This window comes from Ranitomeya variabilis, chromosome 1, assembly GCF_051348905.1.
Source record: "Ranitomeya variabilis isolate aRanVar5 chromosome 1, aRanVar5.hap1, whole genome shotgun sequence".
NCBI lineage: Eukaryota > Metazoa > Chordata > Amphibia > Anura > Dendrobatidae > Ranitomeya > Ranitomeya variabilis.
Window position 1 is genome coordinate 673302142 of NC_135232.1, and position 18867 is coordinate 673321008.

The 18867-nt window shown below is 43.9% G+C and overlaps 1 protein-coding gene across 4 annotated transcripts in view; it reads right to left on the reverse strand.

Annotated features, from left to right (window-relative positions):
- The window catches only part of LRRC57 (leucine rich repeat containing 57), a 31905-nt gene that overhangs the window by 3841 nt on the left and 9197 nt on the right, over positions 1 to 18867 (reverse strand). For all 4 annotated transcript variants that reach the window (XM_077264317.1, XM_077264326.1, XM_077264299.1 and 1 more), the window contains exons 2-5: positions 13604 to 13750; positions 13362 to 13497; positions 12612 to 12880; positions 3784 to 3969 (exon numbers count right to left, since the gene is read on the reverse strand). In XM_077264317.1, the coding sequence (XP_077120432.1) occupies positions 3784 to 3969; positions 12612 to 12880; positions 13362 to 13497; positions 13604 to 13687 (675 nt within the window). In that variant the 5' untranslated portion in view covers positions 13688 to 13750. The remainder of the gene's footprint in view (positions 1 to 3783; positions 3970 to 12611; positions 12881 to 13361; positions 13498 to 13603; positions 13751 to 18867) is intronic.

Here is an 18867-nt window from a genome sequence, read left to right on the forward strand (position 1 = left end):
TTCCCAAGGGTAAGAGAAGAAATTGGACCCCAAAAAATGTTGTGCAATTTGTCCTGAGTACGCTGATACCCCATATGTGGGTGTAAACCATTGTTTGGGCGCATGGCAGAGCTTGGAAGGGAAGGAGCGCCATTTGACTTTTCAATGCAAAATTGACTGGAATTGAGATGGGACGCCATGTTGCGTTTGGAGAGCCCCTGATGTGCCTAAACATTGAAACTCCCTACAAGTGACACCATTTTGGAAAGTAGACCCCCTAAGGAACTTATCTAGATGTGTTTTGAGAGCTTTGAACCCCCAAGTGTTTCACTACAGATTATAACGCAGAGCCGTGAAAATATTTTTTTTTTTTTTTCTCAAAAATGATTTTTTAGCCCCCAGCTTTGTATTTTTACAAGGGTAACAGGATAAATTAGACCCCAAAAGTTGTTGTCCAATTTGTCCTGAGTACGCTGATACCCCATATGTCGGGGGGAACCACTGTTTGGGCGCATGACAGAGCTCGGAAGGGAAGGAGCGCCATTTGGAATGCAGCCTTAAATGGATTGGTCTGCAGGCGTCACGTTGCATTTGCAGAGCCCCTGATGTACCCAAACAGTACAAACCCCCCACAAGTGACCCCATATTGGAAACTAGACCTCCCAAGGAACTTATCTAGATGTGTTGTGAGAACTTTGAACCCCCAAGTGTTTCACTACAGTTTATAATGCAGAGCCGTGAAAATAAAACATCTTTTTTTTCCCACAAAAATGATTTTTAGCCCCCCAAATTTTTATTTTCCTAAGGATAACAAGAGAACTTGGACCCCAGAAGTTGTTGTTCAATTTGTCCCGAGTACGCTGATAACACATATGTTGGGGTAAACCCCTTTTTGGGCGCACGGGAGAGCTCGGAAGGGAAGGAGCACTGTTTTACTTTTTCAACGCAGAATTGGCTGGAATTGAGATTGGACGCCATGTCGCGCTTGGAGAGCCCCTGATGTGCCTGGACAGTGGAAACCCCCCAATTCTACCTGAAACCCTAACCCAAACACACCCCTAACCCTAATCCCAACGGTAACCCTAACCACACCCCTAGCCCTGACACACCCATAATTCTAATCCCAACCCTAATCCAAACGTAAATGTAATCCAAACCCTAACCCTAACTTTAGCCCCAACCCTAACTTTAGCCCCAACCCTAACTTTACCTCCAACCCTAGCCCTAACCCTACCCCTAACCCTAACCCTAAACGTGACTGAAATACGTGGCACTGAAATACGTGGCACTGAAATACGTGGCACTGAAATACGTGGCACTGAAATACGTGGCACTGAAATACGTGGCACTGAAATACGTGGCACTGAAATACGTGATACGTGGCACTTAAATACGTGGCACTGAAACACGTGGCACTGAAATACGTGGCACTGAAATACGTGGCACTGAAATAAGTGGCACTGAAATATGTGATATGTGGCACTTAAATACGTGGCACTGAAATACGTGGCACTGAAATACGTGGCACTGAAATACGTGGCACTGAAATACGTGGCACTGAAATATGTGATACGTGGCACTGAAACACGTGGCACTGAAATACGTGATACGTGGCACTGAAATACGTGGCACTGAAATACGTGGCACTGAAATACGTGGCACTGAAATACGTGGCACTGAAATACGTGCAACTGAAATATGTGGCACTGAAATACGTGATACGTGGCACTGAAATACGTGGCACTGAAACACGTGGCACTGAAATACGTGATACGTGGCACTGAAATACATGGCACTGAAATACGTGGCACTGAAATACGTGGCACTGAAATACGTGGCACTATGACTGTCAGAAAATGTTCATTAAACGGTTAGGGGTGAGGTTAGGGGTAGAGTTAGGGTTAGGGTTTGGATCCCTTTATCACCTTGATGGTGGTGGGTGGCTTTTCAGTGTGTTTTCTGTTTTTTTCGATAAAAATGCATGCGTTTTTAACGCAAACAAACGCATGTGCTTAAAAACGCAAGAAAATACTGCAGGTTGTATTTCTGAAAATGAACGCATGCAGAAAAAAACCGCATGCGTTTGAAAACGCGACCAAACGCGTACAAAAAAACCGCATGCGTTTTCAATGTTAAATATAGGGAAAAAACGCATGCGTTTTTTTGTGCAAAAAACGCTGCAGACAAAAACGGAAGTGTGAAACCAGCGACGCTTTTTATAGCAAAAAAGTTTTTGCGTCTCCACATTTTGAGACCTATAATTTTTCCACATTTGCTCCACAGAGTCATGTGAGGTCTTGTTTTTTGCGGGACGAGTTGACGTTTTTATTGGTAACATTTTCGGACACGTGACCGTTTTTGATCGCTTTTTATTCCGATTTTTGTGAGGCAGAATGACCAAAAACCTGCTATTCATGAATTTCTTTTGGGAGAGGCGTTTATACCGTTCCGCGTTTGGTAAAATTGATAAAGCAGTTTTATTCTTCGGGTCAGTACGATTACAGCGATATCTCATTTATATCATTTTTTTATGTTTTGGCGCTTTTATACGATAAAAACTATTTTATAGAAAAAATAATTATTTTGGTATCGCTTTATTCTCAGGACTATAACTTTTTTATTTTTTTGCTGATGATGCTGTATGGCGGCTTGTTTTTTGCGGGACAAGATGACGTTTTCAGCGGTACCATGGATATTTATATCAGTCTTTTTGATCGCGTGTTATTCCACTTTTTGTTCGGCGGTATGGTAATAAAGCGTTGTTTTTTGCCTCGTTTTTTTTTTTTTTTTCTTACGGTGTTTACTGAAGGGGTTAACTAGTGTGGCAGTTTTATAGGTTGGGTCGTTACGGACGTGGCGATACTAAATATGTGTACTTTTATTGTTTTTTTTTTAATTTAGATAAAGAAATGTATTTATGGGAATAATATATATATTTTTTTTCATTATTTTGGAATATTTTTTTTTATTTTTTTTTACACATTTGGAAATTTTTTTTTTTACTTTTTTACTTTGCCCCAGGGGGGGACAATACAGATCGGTGATCTGCCAGTTTGCATAGCACTCTGACAGATCACCGATCTGAGAGAAGTGCAGGCTGCTTCACAGTGCCTGCTCTGAGCAGGCTTCTGTGAAGCCACCTCCCTCCCTGCAGGACCCGGATCCGCGGCCATCTTGGATCCGGGTCTGGAGCAGGCAGGGAGGGAGGTAAGACCCTCGCAGCAACGCGATCACATCGCGTTGCTGCGGGGGGCTCAGGGAAGCCCGCAGGGAGCCCTCTCCCTGCGCGATGCTTCCCTGCATCGCCGGCACATCGCGATCATGTTTGATCGCGGTGTGCCGGGGGTTAATGTGCCGGGGGCGGTCCGTGACCGCTCCTGGCACATAGTGCCGGATGTCAGCTGCGATATGCAGCCGACACCCGGCCGCGATCGGCCGCGCTCCCCCCGTGAGCGCGGCCGATCGGCTATGACGTACTATCCCGTCGGCGGTCATACGGGCCCACCCCACCTCGACGGGATAGTACGTCAAATGTCGGGAAGGGGTTAAGGGGGCCAGAATTCTGATGTACGTATCTGTGCAACATGTTGATGAGAGCAGGGGGCCCATAGTTACACTCCTGGAGATAATAGGGGGGGTTGAACAAACACACAGCTCTGGAAACTGACAGCAGTGATTAGGAGAACTGCTCTGGAAACTGCTGATGTTGGGGGTCAAGGGTAGGCAGAGCTAATAACAGATCAGAAGCTGAGAGGGAAGTGCGCAGATAACTGCTGTATGGAAATCTACATCAAGGTCACTGACCTTATCGTAACCATCCAAGTCCCGGAGATTTTTTATTTCAAATAGGTTCCCATCTACAGCCAATAGGGAGATCTGCGAGTCACTGAGAATGCTCTGGGGCAACATGCTAAGCTCCAGACAGTTCTCTTCAAGTCGAAGAACCTTAAGACGTGGGCACCGGGAGACCTGCACAGAGATCTGTGAGATCTGAGATGAAAAAAAACAAAACAAAAACCTCAATTTACTGCAGTGAATAAATATTGTGTAACTGCAAATACAAAGCTCTCCTGACAAAGCATTTGTGAAACGCGCGTCGGGTGAGCATGCACTTCTCTATATCTGTATTCATTATCTGTGACTTTTGTGTGAAATATATTCATTAATATTACTGAATAGACACTTATTTGTACTATTTATTTATAATTGTGTATATACAGTTGTGCTGAAAAGTTTACATACCCCGGCAGAATTTTTGATTTCTTGGCCTTTTTTCAGAGAGTATGAATGATAACACCAAACCTTTTTCTCCACTCATGGTTAGTGGTTGGGTGAAGCCATTTATTGTTAAACTACTGTGTTTTCTCTTTTTAAATCATAATGACAACCCAAAACATCCAAATGACCCTGATCAAAAGTTCACATACACTGGTGATAACATGCACAGAAGTTGACACAAATAGGTTTGAATGTCTACTAAAGGTAACATCCTCACCTGTGACCTGTTTGCTTGTAATCGGTGTGTGTGCATAGAAGCTGAGTGAGTTTCTGGGATCCAGACAGACTCTTGCATCTTTCATCCAGCCACTGACGTTTCTGGATTGTGAGTCATGGGGAAAGCAAAAGAATTGTCAACGGACCTACGGGAAAAGGTAGTTGAACTGTATAAAACAGGAAAGGGATACAAAAAGATATCCAAGGAACTGAATGCCAGTCAGCAGCGTTCAAACTGTGATTAACAAATGGAAATTCGGGCTCTGTAAAAACAAAACCATGGTCAGGCAGACCAACAAAAATGTCATCCACAACTGCCAGGAAAATTGTTTGGGATGCAAAGAAAAACCCACAAATATCATCAGCTGAAATACAGGACTCTCTGAAATCTAGAGGTGTGGCTGTTTCAAGATGCACAATAAGGAGGCACTTGAAAAATGGGCTGCATGGGTGAGTCAACACAAAAAAGGTCATTACTGCACAAATGCCACCAAGTATCTTGCCTACAATATGCAAAACAGCACAGAGACAAGCCTCAAAACTTCTAGAACAAGATAATTTGGATTGATGAGTCACAACCATAAACATTACATTTGGAAAGAGGTCAACAAGGCCTAATGAAAGGAACACCATTCCTACTGTAAAGCATGGAGGTGGATCGCTGATGTTTTGGGGAAGTGTGAGCTACAAAGGCACAGGAAACTTGGTCAAAGTTGAAGGAAAGATAAATGCAGCACATTGTCAGTAAATACTGGAGGTAAGTTTGCACTCATCAGCCCAGAAGCTGCGCATGGGACATACTTCGATGTTCCAACATGACAACGATCCAAAACACAAGGCAAAGTCGACTTGTCATTAGCTACAGCAGAACAAAGTGAAGGTTCTGGAGTGGCCATCTCAGTCTCCTGACCTCCATATCATTGAGCCACTCTGGGGATATCTCAAGCGCGCAGTTCATGCTAGACAGCCCAGGAATTTACAGGAACTGGAGGCTTTTTGCCAAGAAGAGTGAGCAGCTTCACCATCTGAGAAAATAAAGAACCTCATCCAAAACTACCACAAAAGAATTCAAGCTGTAATTGACGTTCGAGGGGCAATACACGGTATTAAGAAATGGGGTATGTGCACTTTAGATCAGAGTCATTTGGATTTTTTGGGTTGTCATTACGATTTAAATAGGGAAAGCATTAAGCTACTTACGGGTAGCTGCGTTTTTCGGAGGCCCATGACAGCACTACGAGAGAGGGGATCCGCCCTTCAGGAACAGGAAACCTACAGAGATACAAAAGGGCGGCACCTCTCCCTATGCATCAGTTGTATATTAGAGCCTGAGAGGACTACCGCGGTTAGTAGCACACAAATATTATATACAGTTTATATACAAAACTAATCCAATACAAATACCACACGTGAGATCTATATATATCTCATTATATACATTATAGGAAGTGCAACCCCCCGTGAATAGGGAGGGAACTAAGGGTGCTGTCATGGGCCTCCGAAAAACGCAGCTACCCGTAAGTAGCTTAATGCTTTATTCGGACTCCCATGACAGCACTACGAGAGAATTACAGAGATGTAAAACTACCTTAGGGAGGGACTATAGCCTGCAGCACCCTTAACCCGAAGGTGAGATCAGAGGAGCACCCCAAGTCCAACCGATAGTGCTTGAAAAAGGTGGAAGGGGACGACCACGTAGCTGCCTTACATATCTGGTCGATTGATACTCCAGATCTTTCCGCCCAGGATGTAGCCATGGCCCTGGTGGAATGCGCCCTCAGATTCTGCGGAGCCGGACCTCCACCTGCAGTATAAGCCAGAGAGATAGCCTCCCTAATCCACTTCGCTAGTGTGAACTTCGAAACTCTAAGCCCTTTCCTAGGACCTTGGAAGGATAAAAATAACGCATCCTCTCTCTTCCAAGCGTTAGTGACTGTGATGTATTCTAACAGGCATCTCCTAACATCTAATGTATGGAGTAGTTCTTCTTTGGCGCTAGAGGGGTTAGGGAGAAATGATGGTAACACTATCTCCTGTGATCTGTGAAAATGTGAGGCGACTTTTGGCAAATAGGCGGGGTCCGGTTTTAGGACTACTCTGTCCTGTAAAAACTCTGTATATGGGGAGAGTCTAGAGAGCGCTTGAATGTCCCCTACTCTACGAGCAGATGTTATCGCTACCAAGAACGCTGTCTTGAGGGACAATAATTTAATTGAAGCAGAATGTAAGGGCTCAAACGGTTCTCTAGTCAAGGCTGACAGGACTAGGTTGAGATCCCAAGGTACCGACCTGTTCTTGTGTATAGGTCTAGCTCTACTGGAAGCTTTTATAAACCTTGATACCCAATAGTTATTAGCAACGTTACAAGAAAACAGGGCCCCCAGGGCTGAGACTTGTACTTTTAGTGTACTCGTGGATAGGTTTAACTCTAACCCTTTCTGCAGGAATTCTAAAATTTGGTTAATTGGTAACCCTTCTTCAATTCTGAAATCTGAAGAGGCCAAGAACTTCCTCCAGGTTCTAGAGTAGATCTTTGTTGTTATATTTTTTCTACTCTTCATAAGGGTATCAATTAAGTTTGGGGAAAAACCTCTGTTTTTTAATAATGACCTCTCAAACACCATGCCGTCAAATGGAGCCCCTTCACCTGCGGATGGGTGATCGGACCTTGATGGAGTAAATTGGGAATGTCCGGAAGTACCCAGGGGTCTTCCACCGACATGGTCCTGAGCCACGCGAACCAAGCTCTCTTGGGCCAGAAAGGGGTGACCAGTATGACCCTTGCTCGGTCCTCCCTTATTTTCCTGACCACAAGAGGTAATAGGCCCAGCGGGGGAAACGCATAAGCCAAACGGAAGTCCCATTTGATCAAGAAGGCGTCCACTGCCAACTGATTCTCCCTGGGATTCAGAGAACAGAATTTTTTTGTTTTTCTGTTGTCCCTGGTGGCAAACAGGTCCACGTCTGGATGACCCCACATGTGGACAATCTGACCGAAGATGTCTCTGTTCAGGGACCATTCCCCTTGTTTTAACGTGTTGCGGCTTAGAAAGTCCGCTTTTATGTTTTCTTTCCCTTTTAAATGTAGAGCAGTTAAAGATAGTAAATTGCTCTCTGCTGTCTGGAGAAGGCGGTCTGCTACTTCCATCAGAGATTCGGAGTGTGTTCCACCCTGGTGGTTTACGTAGGCTACTGCCACCTGGTTGTCGGAGAGGATCTTGACATGGTGACCCTGTAGATACACGAGGAGTTTTTTAACTGCTAGCTCAATAGCCATTAACTCTCTCTGATTGGAGGAAGCTGATGTTTGAGGGTCCCATAGCCCTTGAACTACGATGTCACCCATGTGCGCCCCCCATCCCGTAGGGCTGGCGTCAGTTGTTATTACACGAGTCACATGTGTCACCCAGGGAACTCCTACCGACAGATTGCCTTCTACTAGCCACCATCTGAGAGATGTAAGTACTACTGGACTTAACGTCACCTGACCCTGCAAGGACCCCTGTAAGGCTCTATCATTGTCCAGAACCTCAAACTGTAAAGGTCTGGTATGGAATTGGGCCCAACGGACGGCAGGAATGCACGAAGTTAGGGATCCTAACAGTGACATAGCCTGTCTAAGGGTCATGGATGGTTTATTAATCGCCTTCAACACCTGTTGTTGAATGTGGAGTAATTTATCAGGCGGCAAACAGCATTGTTGGGTCTCTGAATTTAATAACAGTCCGAGGAATCTCTGAATTTTTAGGGGCTGTAAACGGGATTTGTCATAATTTATAATCCAGCCCAGATGTTCTAGTTTGGCTATGGCTGTCATTGCTTGCGAAAGGCAATGATCTGCTGAATTCCCCGCAATAAGGAAATCATCCAGATAAGGTATTATGAGGATATCGGATTCTCGCAAATATGCCATAACCTCAGCGACTACCTTGGTAAATACCCTAGGAGCTGCAGAAATGCCGAAGGGAAGGGCTCGATATTGAAAATGACGAACAATTCCCTCTATAGACACCGCCACCCTCAGGAACCTCTGGAAGTTCTCATGGATAGGAACATGATAGTATGCGTCCTTAAGATCTACAACTACCATAAAGCAGTGTTTGAACAACATCTTTATTGTAGTACTGATAGACTCCATTTTGAAGGTTTTATTAACCAGGAATTCATTAAGAGATTTAAGATTAATGATGGTCCTAAATGACTTATCTGGTTTTTGAATCAGAAATAGAGGAGAGTAGAACCCTCTTCCTCTTTCTGAATCTGGGATCTCAATCAGCACCTTTTTAAGACATAAATTGGTGACTTCAGCTTCCAAAGCCGTTTGTTCAATAGAGGAGGAACGTAAGGGGGTTAATTTGAACTTATCCCGAGGCCAATGGTCAAACTCCAGTCTCAGGCCGTCTGATACAATGCCTCGGACCCAGTCACTATTAGTGATGTCAGACCATGCGGAAGAGAAGGCTGCCAATCTCCCTCCCACAGGGATTGCTAGTCATTGGTCTGACTTTTTACGTTCTTTTGAGGAACGGCGGAACATATAGCCCGTACCTCTCTTGCGTCTATCCTCCCATCTGAAATTATCTCTCGAGGGTGAGGACGCGCGTTTCCTTCCGCGACCAAACCTCCTTCTGTTGAAGGGGCGACGGTAAGATGCTGATGCCAGATTAGGGAACTTCTTCTTATCATCACCTGCTTTTTCAAGCAAGTCATCCAGAGTTGGTCCGAAGAGATATTCCCCTTTACATGGGATAGCGCAGAGCTTGGATCTTGATTGGATGTCACCGGACCAACATTTTAACCATAAGGCTCTACGAGCCGCGTTGGAAAGACCTGCTGCTCTGGCCGCCATCTTGACAGAATCCAATGAAGCGTCCGACAGGAAGGCCGCAGCATCTTGAATTACTGGGAGCGCATTCAGGATTGTATTCCTGGACGCACCTTCCTTAAGTTGTGACTCCAGCTGATTCAGCCAGACCATTAAGGATCTTCCTGTACACGTTGCGGCCACCGCTGGTCTCAGAGATCCAGCCGCCATCTCCCAGGTACCTTTAAGAAAGGTGTCTGCCTTCCTATCAAGCGGATCTTTAAGGGACCCCATATCCTCAAAGGGTAATGCGGCTTTTTTGGACGCTTTTGCCACCGCAGCATCTAGCTTAGGGGCCTTGTCCCAGGTATCAACCGCTGCATCCTCAAAGGGATACCTGCGTTTTAAAGCTGGTGGTAACGAGCCTTTTTTCTCCGGTTTCTTCCACTCTCGGAGAATTAACTCTTGAACTTTATCTATCACCGGAAAAGATCTGCGTTTCTTATGGTCTAATCCGCTGAACATTAATTCCTGCCTGGAAGGTTGAGTTTTTGGCTCTTCCAGGCCCATCGTACCCCTGACCGATTTAACTAGTTTATCAACTCGGTCCAGCGGCAGACAAAAACGGCCAGAGTCCTCTTCCGATGACGAGGAAGAGGGAATAGAGCCATAGGAACCTTCCTCTCTTTCTTCCTCCGAAGACTCAGAGATTAAGGGAGTTCTAGGTTTTGAACTTCCCGCCTGGGATAGAGACCGCAGGGATTCCCTTACTTCCAGACGGATCATCTCTTTTAAGTTAGCCGTAGTTGCAGATTCTTCCGCTACCTAGGGGAGGACAATAAGGTGATACCATCTATCCGACCTGATGTCCCTTAACCCCTACCACACCTGTAGACCTCACCGTCTGCTGTATACAGGGGGCACATAACTTTTTGGGATAAGAATCTGGTAAGGGGATTCCACATAGGGCGCACTCCTTATGTTTCGTCTTTGCACTTTTCTTCCCCTAGAATGACAAAGTATAAGGGGGCCCGCGTCACTGAGTGAACATTCACATAGATCACTTACCAGCGTACGCCAAGAAAGGTACCGGAACACGAGGGGGTTCTTTCCCAGTCGACGCTCTCGATCCCTGCTTGGACGAGCTTTTGCGGCTGGACTGGTCACTCCTGACATGCTCCTTCTCCAAGGGCTTCTGTCGCACCTCCAGTAGCTGAGGCTGCTCACCATCACTCTCCATGATGGAAGTGTGACCAAAAGCAGGGCTCTAAGTCCGACACCTGCTTAAATCCCCCTGGGTTCCGGTCAGCAGGCTGCCTGGCGTCATCCCATTGGTTTCTGCTTACGAGACCGCAGCTGGGAGGTCAGCGGTAGTTAGTGGGGAATCCGGTGTCCAGGATCGATGGGCGCCGCCATCTTGGATAGACTGCGCATGCGCAGCCATCCAGTAACCCGGAAGCGCCTGCCGACTCCGCCCCCGGCGTCACAGCACTCCGGAAACGCTCCTGAGAGCGGTGCAGGACGCCGGAGATGTGCGACAGCGCTCCGGTCGGCGCCGCTCTCCCGTCACCGCTACCCCACTCCACCGCCGCACCGCATCGCTGCAAGAACCAAGGGGGGGGATATACTTACCAACGCCGGCATAGAATGGAGATCAGGCAATCCTCCGGACCCTGCTCCCTGCTGCCATACGCCACCGACGTGCAGTCCAGCCAGGACCACCGTGGCGCCTCCAGGGACATCCGCACCGGCCGAGGTAGGAGACCCCCCCGCTACCAGATTCGGCCGGCCGGCCTGGGATCCACTACGGAGATTTTCATCTGTAGGATCCTGTCCCTCCAGGAACAGGAAACCAACTGATGCATAGGGAGAGGTGCCGCCCTTTTGTATCTCTGTAGGTTTCCTGTTCCTGAAGGGCGGATCCCCTCTCTCGTAGTGCTGTCATGGGAGTCCGAATAAAACACAGTAGTTTGACAATAAATGGCTTCACCCAACCACTAACCATGAGTAGAGAAAAAGTATTGGTGTTATTCATATTCTCTGAAAAAAAGGTCAAGAAAGCAAAAATTCTGCCGGGGTATGTAAACCTTTGAGCACAACTGTACATACCTTGTGTATTTTTACTACTATTTTTGTATAAGATATTTGATGATCCATGATTTTTTTTAACTACTGGGATCCTCACGTTCACTCACCCACCAGTTTTATTCTTCTGTCTGTACTGTTAGAATTTTCTAGTACTTACCATATTAATTGTTTTGTCCTGGCACAACATATTTTTCTCGTCGGTTCTTTCTACAAAGCTCAGAAGGAAGCAAATCCGTCTGTTTTACATTAAATTGCAGCAGAGGCTGCAACTAATAATGCAAGGAATACCAGGGGCACTACTGCATGAAATATGCTACACTACAATGTACAGATATGCCCACCCACACGCTTCTGGGAATTTTATGGATGTCAATTTCTCACATTGCAAATTTAAAGAGTAACTAATTATATTTTTTATTTTTAAATAATTTTGTGAAACATTGAAAGCTGTGAAACTTGCAAATCACTTTATTAGGGGATTTTCATTTCACTCTTGTAAAAAAACAAGGCATGAAAGTAGGTTCCAAACTCTTGCATTGCCCCAATCCATTTCCCTGTCTTCAGCTGCACTGATATCAGAACACACTCATTTGTAGTACAGATGATGGCAGTGAAAGGGTCAGCATCAATACCTTCCTCTGAGTTGTGCAGTCTCCCGCAGCAGCTTACCTCGAGAGTTAGTGACACAGGTGCTGAGCTGAGCTTTCCACTGCCATCATCTGTACTCCAAATGAGTAAGTCCTGATATCAATACAGCTGAAGACAAAGAAATAAATAGGGGAAAAGCAGAAGTGGAAGCAAAATAGGGAATTTGTCTTAATTCCTACAAAAAAAATACAAGTGACTTCCAAACCCATGCTTTTGTCTAGTCTATTTACCTTCATATCAGAATGTACTCATTTGGAGTACAGATGATGGCAGTGAAAAGATCAGCACCTGTATCTCACTATCCAGATAAGCTGCTGCAAGAGACTGCACTGATAAGCACAACACACAGAGGAGGAAATGGGCAGACCGACCACTGCCATCATCTGTACTCCACATGACTACAAGGCAAATGAACTGAGGACAAGCAGGGCATTAGAAGAAACTTACATGATTTTATTTTTTTTTTTTTTTTACATTACGATTTTTTTTTTTTTACCTTGTTTCAGATTTTGCCCCCGTCTCCATAAAGACAAGACAAGCACTTATGCACTGGTTCCCCTACTTGACACTAATTCACCTTTTATTGGGGTCGTCTTACCTGGTTCTGGTTTAGGTTTATCTCGATGGCCTGCACCCCTGAGACTTCATCTGGAATGGCCTGAATTTTATTTTTTGACAGATCCACTACATCCAGGTGCCGCAGGCCGCAGAGCTGGGAGGGTATTGCACGTAGCTGGTTACCGGAAAGGTTTAGTGTCTTCAAGGCGGAGAGCTGCCCAAAGTCTGCGGGGAGGCGGGGAATATGGTTGGCTGCGAGGTGCAGGGTCTCCAGCTTTTTTAATTTGCACAACTCATCAGGAAGTCCGGCTAGGGAGAAAAAGTAACATAAGATAAGGTAGAGTCTGCCCCCTTGTGCTCATATTTCTGTGAAAGTATGAAAGAGGATCTGCGGCTTACCCACGGATTTCCTGCGGATTCCACCTGCGGTTTTACACCTTCGGATTCCTATTGAGGAGCAGGTGTAAACTGCTGCGCAATCCGCACAAAGAATTGACATGCTGTGGAAAAAACACCGCTGCGTTTCCGCGCGTTTTTTTTCCCGCAGCATGTGCACTGCAGATTTTGTTTCCCATACGTTTACATGGTACTGTACACCGCATGGAAAACTGCTGCAGATTCGCAGCGTCAAATCCGCTGCGAATACGCAGCAAAATCCGCACTGTGTGCGCACAGCCTAAAAGCAAGCAAGCCACTGGATGCAAACACATGTTAAGGGGGTGAATACTTTTGCAAAGCATTGTAAGATACTTTCCCAAATGTCCACAGTTCTCAGAGATAATATTCTTACTCAATCTGTTGTGGCTCAGGGACAAACTCTTCAAAACTCCAAATTTGCCTATTGATGGAGGCAGAACTTCCATCTTGTTGCTGGACAGATTGATGGTTCGTAGGTTAGCGGATAATCTCTGCAGCTCCTCCGGGAACTTTGGGTGCAAAAAAATACATAAAAAATAGTATATATGTAAAAAAAAAAAAAAAAAAAAACAAAGACAACATAAACTGTATATACCAGAGCATAGCAGCTCTCACCTCTGCCAACGCCTTATCCGTCAGCTGGAACACGCCAGTCTTCTGGGCTGTTTCCAGGTGGGCCTTCAACGCACTGTTGCCCATGGTCGTGATCGGAAGCTCCTTCACTGGGGGCTGATGAAAGATTCCTTGCTGTCCTGCCGCTTACTGCAATATATACAGTCATGACATCTCACAAATTATACGCATAAATGTATTCCACAAAGTCAGCAGAAAATAAAACATTCAGCAAAATTAATGTTTTGGGGGTTTTTTTGTTTTTTTTTTACAGAAAAATCACTGGGAGAATTGCTTTAACAAGTCGTCATACACCAACAGAATAAAAAATGAACAAGTAAGTGAATTCTTTTTTCTAGAACGTATTATGTATTTATTCTGTAGTGTACATTATTTATGTGCACTATTAGTCAATATATTATTTATATGTATGTACAGTAGTCTGGACTAAACTTAGCCATATACAGAAGCCGGGAATCCCGGGATCTGGAAACCTGGCTGTACACACCACCTGAGGTTTTGCCCTCCATGTGGACAGGGGGTGTCTGTGTCAAAAAACTGTACCAAGCTGACTTTAAATGTCCCCGGGGGTGCGGAACGTCACGTTGGTGATAGTGGGGAGACCACATTACGTGATCTCTCGGCAATAATAGTAACATCAGGCTGGTGGTGAGGTGCGGGTTTGTCACATTACATAGAATAGACTGCTGTGCATAAATCACAAAGGATACACAGAAATTGATGTATACACATTGCTGATTTATAAAAACACATACTGTAGGATACAGGGTGCTGTAAATAAGTCACAAAGGATACACCGAGACTGCTGTAAATAAATCATAAAGCATAAAAGGATACACCGAGACTGCTGTATAGATATCATAGGATACACTGAGACTGCTGATATACATCACACAGGATACACTGAGACTGCTGCTTATAAATCACAAAGGATACATAACACTGATGTACATATATCACATATGATACAGACTGCTGTATACACACATCACATAGGATACACAGACTGCTATATATAAATTACAAATGATACACCGAGACTGCTGTATATACACCATATAGGATACACAGGCTGCTGTACACACATTGCATAAGATACACTGAGACTGCTGTATATACATAACATGGAATATACAGACTGCTGTCTATAAATCACAAACAATACACCGAGACTGCTGAATATACATCGCATAGGATACACCGACCCTGATGTATAGACATCACAGGATACACTGAGACTGCTGTAGATGTATCACATGTATATACATCACATCTATACAGCATTCTGTGTATTCTATCACATAGGATACTCAGACTGCTGTATATAAATCAAAGGATACACAGACTGCTGTGCATACATCACATAGGATACAGAGTGCTGTCTATAAATCAAAAAGGATACACCGAGATTGCTATCCACACATTGCATAAGGTACACAGATTGCAGATTTTTTAAATGACATAGGATACAGAGAGACTGCTGTATATAAATCACAAACGATAGACCGAGAATGCAGTATACAGGGTGGTCCAAAAGTAGATGGACAGAAAGTAACATTTATTTTGATTTATTATTATTTATTTTGAAGTTTTATTCTGTTAAACCAGAGAGTTATGTGACACAAAATAGTTAATAAATAACATTTCCCACATGTCTACATCAGCACAATTTTGAAAACAAATTTTTTTTTGTTAGGAAGTTATAAGGGTTAAAAGTTGACCAGTGATTTCTGAATTTTACAACAAATTTTACAAAACTTTTTTTTTTTTTTAGGGACCACCTCACATTTGAAGTCAGTTTGAGGGGTCTGTATGGCTGAAAATACCCCAAACTGACACCATTCTAAAAACTGCACCCCTTAAGGTGCTCAAAACCATATTAAAGAAGTTTATTAACCCTTCAGGTGTTTCACCGAAGCAACATAGAAGGAAAAAAATGAACATTTTTTAGTCATAAAAATGATCTTTTAGCAACAATTTTTTTTATTTTTCCAAGGGTAAAAGGAGTAAATGGAGCCCAAAATTTATGTACGAGTACGCTGATACCCCATATGTGGGGGTAAACCACTGTTTGGGTGCACGACGGAGCTCGGAAGGGAAGTAGTGACGTTTTGGAATGCAGACTTAGATGGAATGGTCTGCGGGCGTCATGTTGCGTTTGCAAAGCCCCTGATGTACCTAAACAGTGGAAACCCCCCACAAATGACCCCATTTTGGAAACTAGACCACCCAAGAAACTTATCTAGATGTGTTGTGAGAACGTTGAACTGCAAAAACCATGTTTGATAAATCTCACCCTTCATAACCCTATTACACATACTGTCCACCTACTTTTGGACCACCCTGTATACATTATATAGAATACAAAGACTTTTGTATATAAATCAGAAAGGATACACTGAGACTGCGGTTTATAAACCACAAAGGTTACAAAGACTGCTGTATATAAATCACAAATAATACGAGTCTGCTACATATAAAGTGAGTACACCCCTCTCATTTTTGTAAATATATCTTTTCACTGAAGATGTGACACTTTGATACAACGTAAAAGTAGTCAGTGTGCAACTTCTGTAACTTTGTGGTGCCCTCTAAATAACTCACACAGCCATTAAAGGGAATCTGTCAGCAGATTTTGCCGCTATAAGATGCGGCCACTGCCTTTCAGGGCTTATTTACAGCATTTTATAATGCTATAGATAAGCCCCCGGTCCGACCTGCAAGTGAAGAAAATTAAGTTATATTATACTCACCCGGGAGGGCGGTCCTGTGCGGTCAGGTCCAATGGGTATCGCAGGTCCTGGTTCGGTGCCTCCCATCTTCTTGTGATGCCGTCCTTCTGCTTCTTCATCGCTCCCCGGCATCGTGCTCCTGCACAGGAGTACTTATCTGCCCTGTTGAGTGCAGAACAAAGTCCTGCAGTGCTCAGGCGCTGGGCCTCTCTGACCTTTCCCTGCGCACTGCAGGACTCTCCTCTACCCTCAACAGGGCAGAGGAGATTACAGTTCATTGAGTGAACTACAGTTCATTGAAGGAACCATGAATGCCAACATGTACTGTGACAAACTGAAGCAGAGCCATGATCCCTTCACCAGGAAAACTGGGCCGCAGGGCAGTATTCCAACATGTTAATGACACTAAGCACACCTCCAAGACCACCACTGCTTTGCTAACGAAGCTGAGGGTAAAAGTGCTGGACTGGCCAGCTGTCTCCATGCCTAAACCCTATTGAGCATCTGTGGGGCATCTTCAAATGAAAGGTTGGGGAGCTCAAAGTCTCCACCAGCTCAGTGATGTAGTCATGGAGGAGTGGAATAAGATTCCAGTGGCCACCTGTGAAGCTCTGGTGACCTCCATGGCAAATAGATATAAAGCAGTGCTGGAAAATAATGGTGGCCACACAAAATATTCACACTTTGGGTACAATTTGGCCATATTCACTTAGGGGTGCACTTACTTTTGTTGCCAGCAATTTAAACATTAATGGCTGTGTGTTGAGTAATTTAGAGAGAAATTTAGACTGTTATACAAGCTACACACTAACTATTTTACATTGTATCAAAGTGTCAGATCTCCAGTGTTGTCCCATGAAAAGATATACGGTAAACTATTTACAAAAACGTGAGGGGTGTACTCACTTTTGCGAGATACCGTACATCAGGGGTGTCAAACTGCATTCCTCGAGGGCCGCAAACAGGTCATGTTTTCAGGATTTCCTTGTATTGCACAGGTGATAATTTAACCACCTGCACAGGTAATGATTCCTGCACCTTGTGCAATGCTAAGGAAATCTTGAAAACACGCATGGTTTGAGGCCCTCGAGGAATGCAGTTTGACACCCCTGCTGTACATCACATATGAGACAGACTGCGGTGCATAAATCACAAAGGATACACAAACTGTATATACATTACACAGGATACACAGACCTTTGTACATACATCACATAGGAGACACTGAGACTGCTGTATATACATCGCATGGGATACACTGAGTTTAACCCGACCATGCGTTGTGGTCTGTAAATACACTTGTGTGAACTCGGTCTGTGTGTCATTGACACTACTGCTGGATCTGCCCTCGCTCATGTGCAGCTTGGACAGCAGATTACGCTCAGCCTGCCTAAGAAGCTTTTGCACATGAGTCTTCATTTCACATTGGACATCTGCACCTTAGTTTAGGACATAACGTTACAGGCAGAAGAGAATATTGCTCCCAACATTAGATGGACTTATATCTACTCTACTTTCAACCTTTTAAACTATGAAAACGTGATATAAGAAATTATAAATTGGTTCTCCAGCATTATATTAATGTACATAACTCCGGGGGGAGGGGGGGAGCATTCACACAAGAACGCAGCACACATCACAGCTTCAACTTCAACTCAAGACTATTGAAGCATGTAAAAAAAAAAAAAAAAGTTTTTAAAGATATAAAAATATATATAAAAGTTAAAATCACCTCCCTTTTGCCTCATTCAAAATAAAACAAAAAAAACACATATTTGGTACTGCCGAGTTGAGAATCACCCGATCAATATATATAAAAAGAATTAATCCAATCAGTAAATGGCATAATGAAAAAAAAAAAATCTCACGGCAAGAATTATGTTTTTTTGGTCGCAGCAAAACACTGTAATAAAATGCAATCAAAACATCGTATCTGCACCAAAATGGTATAATTAAAAAAACTAGCTCGGAGCGCAAAAAAATGAGTCCTCACCCAACCCGAGATCCCGAAAAATGGAGACGCTACAGGGAAACGGAATATTGCACCATTATTATTTTATTTTTTTTTCTTTGCTAACCTTGGAATTTTTTTTCACCACTTAGATAATAAAGAACCTAGACATGTTTGGTGTCTATGAACTCGTAATGACCTGGAAAATCATAATGGCAGGTTAGTTTTAGCATTTAGTGAACATGGTATAAAATATTTTTTTTTTTTAAATAAAAGACAAATTGTGGAATTGCACTTTTTTTGCAATTTCACCGCACTGGGAATTTGCTTCCCATTGTCCAGTACACGATATGGTAAAACCAATAGTGTCTTCCAAAAGTACAACTTCTCCTGCAAAAAATAAGCCCTCACACGGCCATATTGACAGAAACATAACGCTATGGTTATGGCCCTGGGAAGAAGGGGATCAAAAAAACAAAACCGAAAAAAAAAATGGAAAAATGGCCCGAAATGACGGGGTTAAACAACAAAAATTGCAAAAATGGACACAGAGCAAACATTGG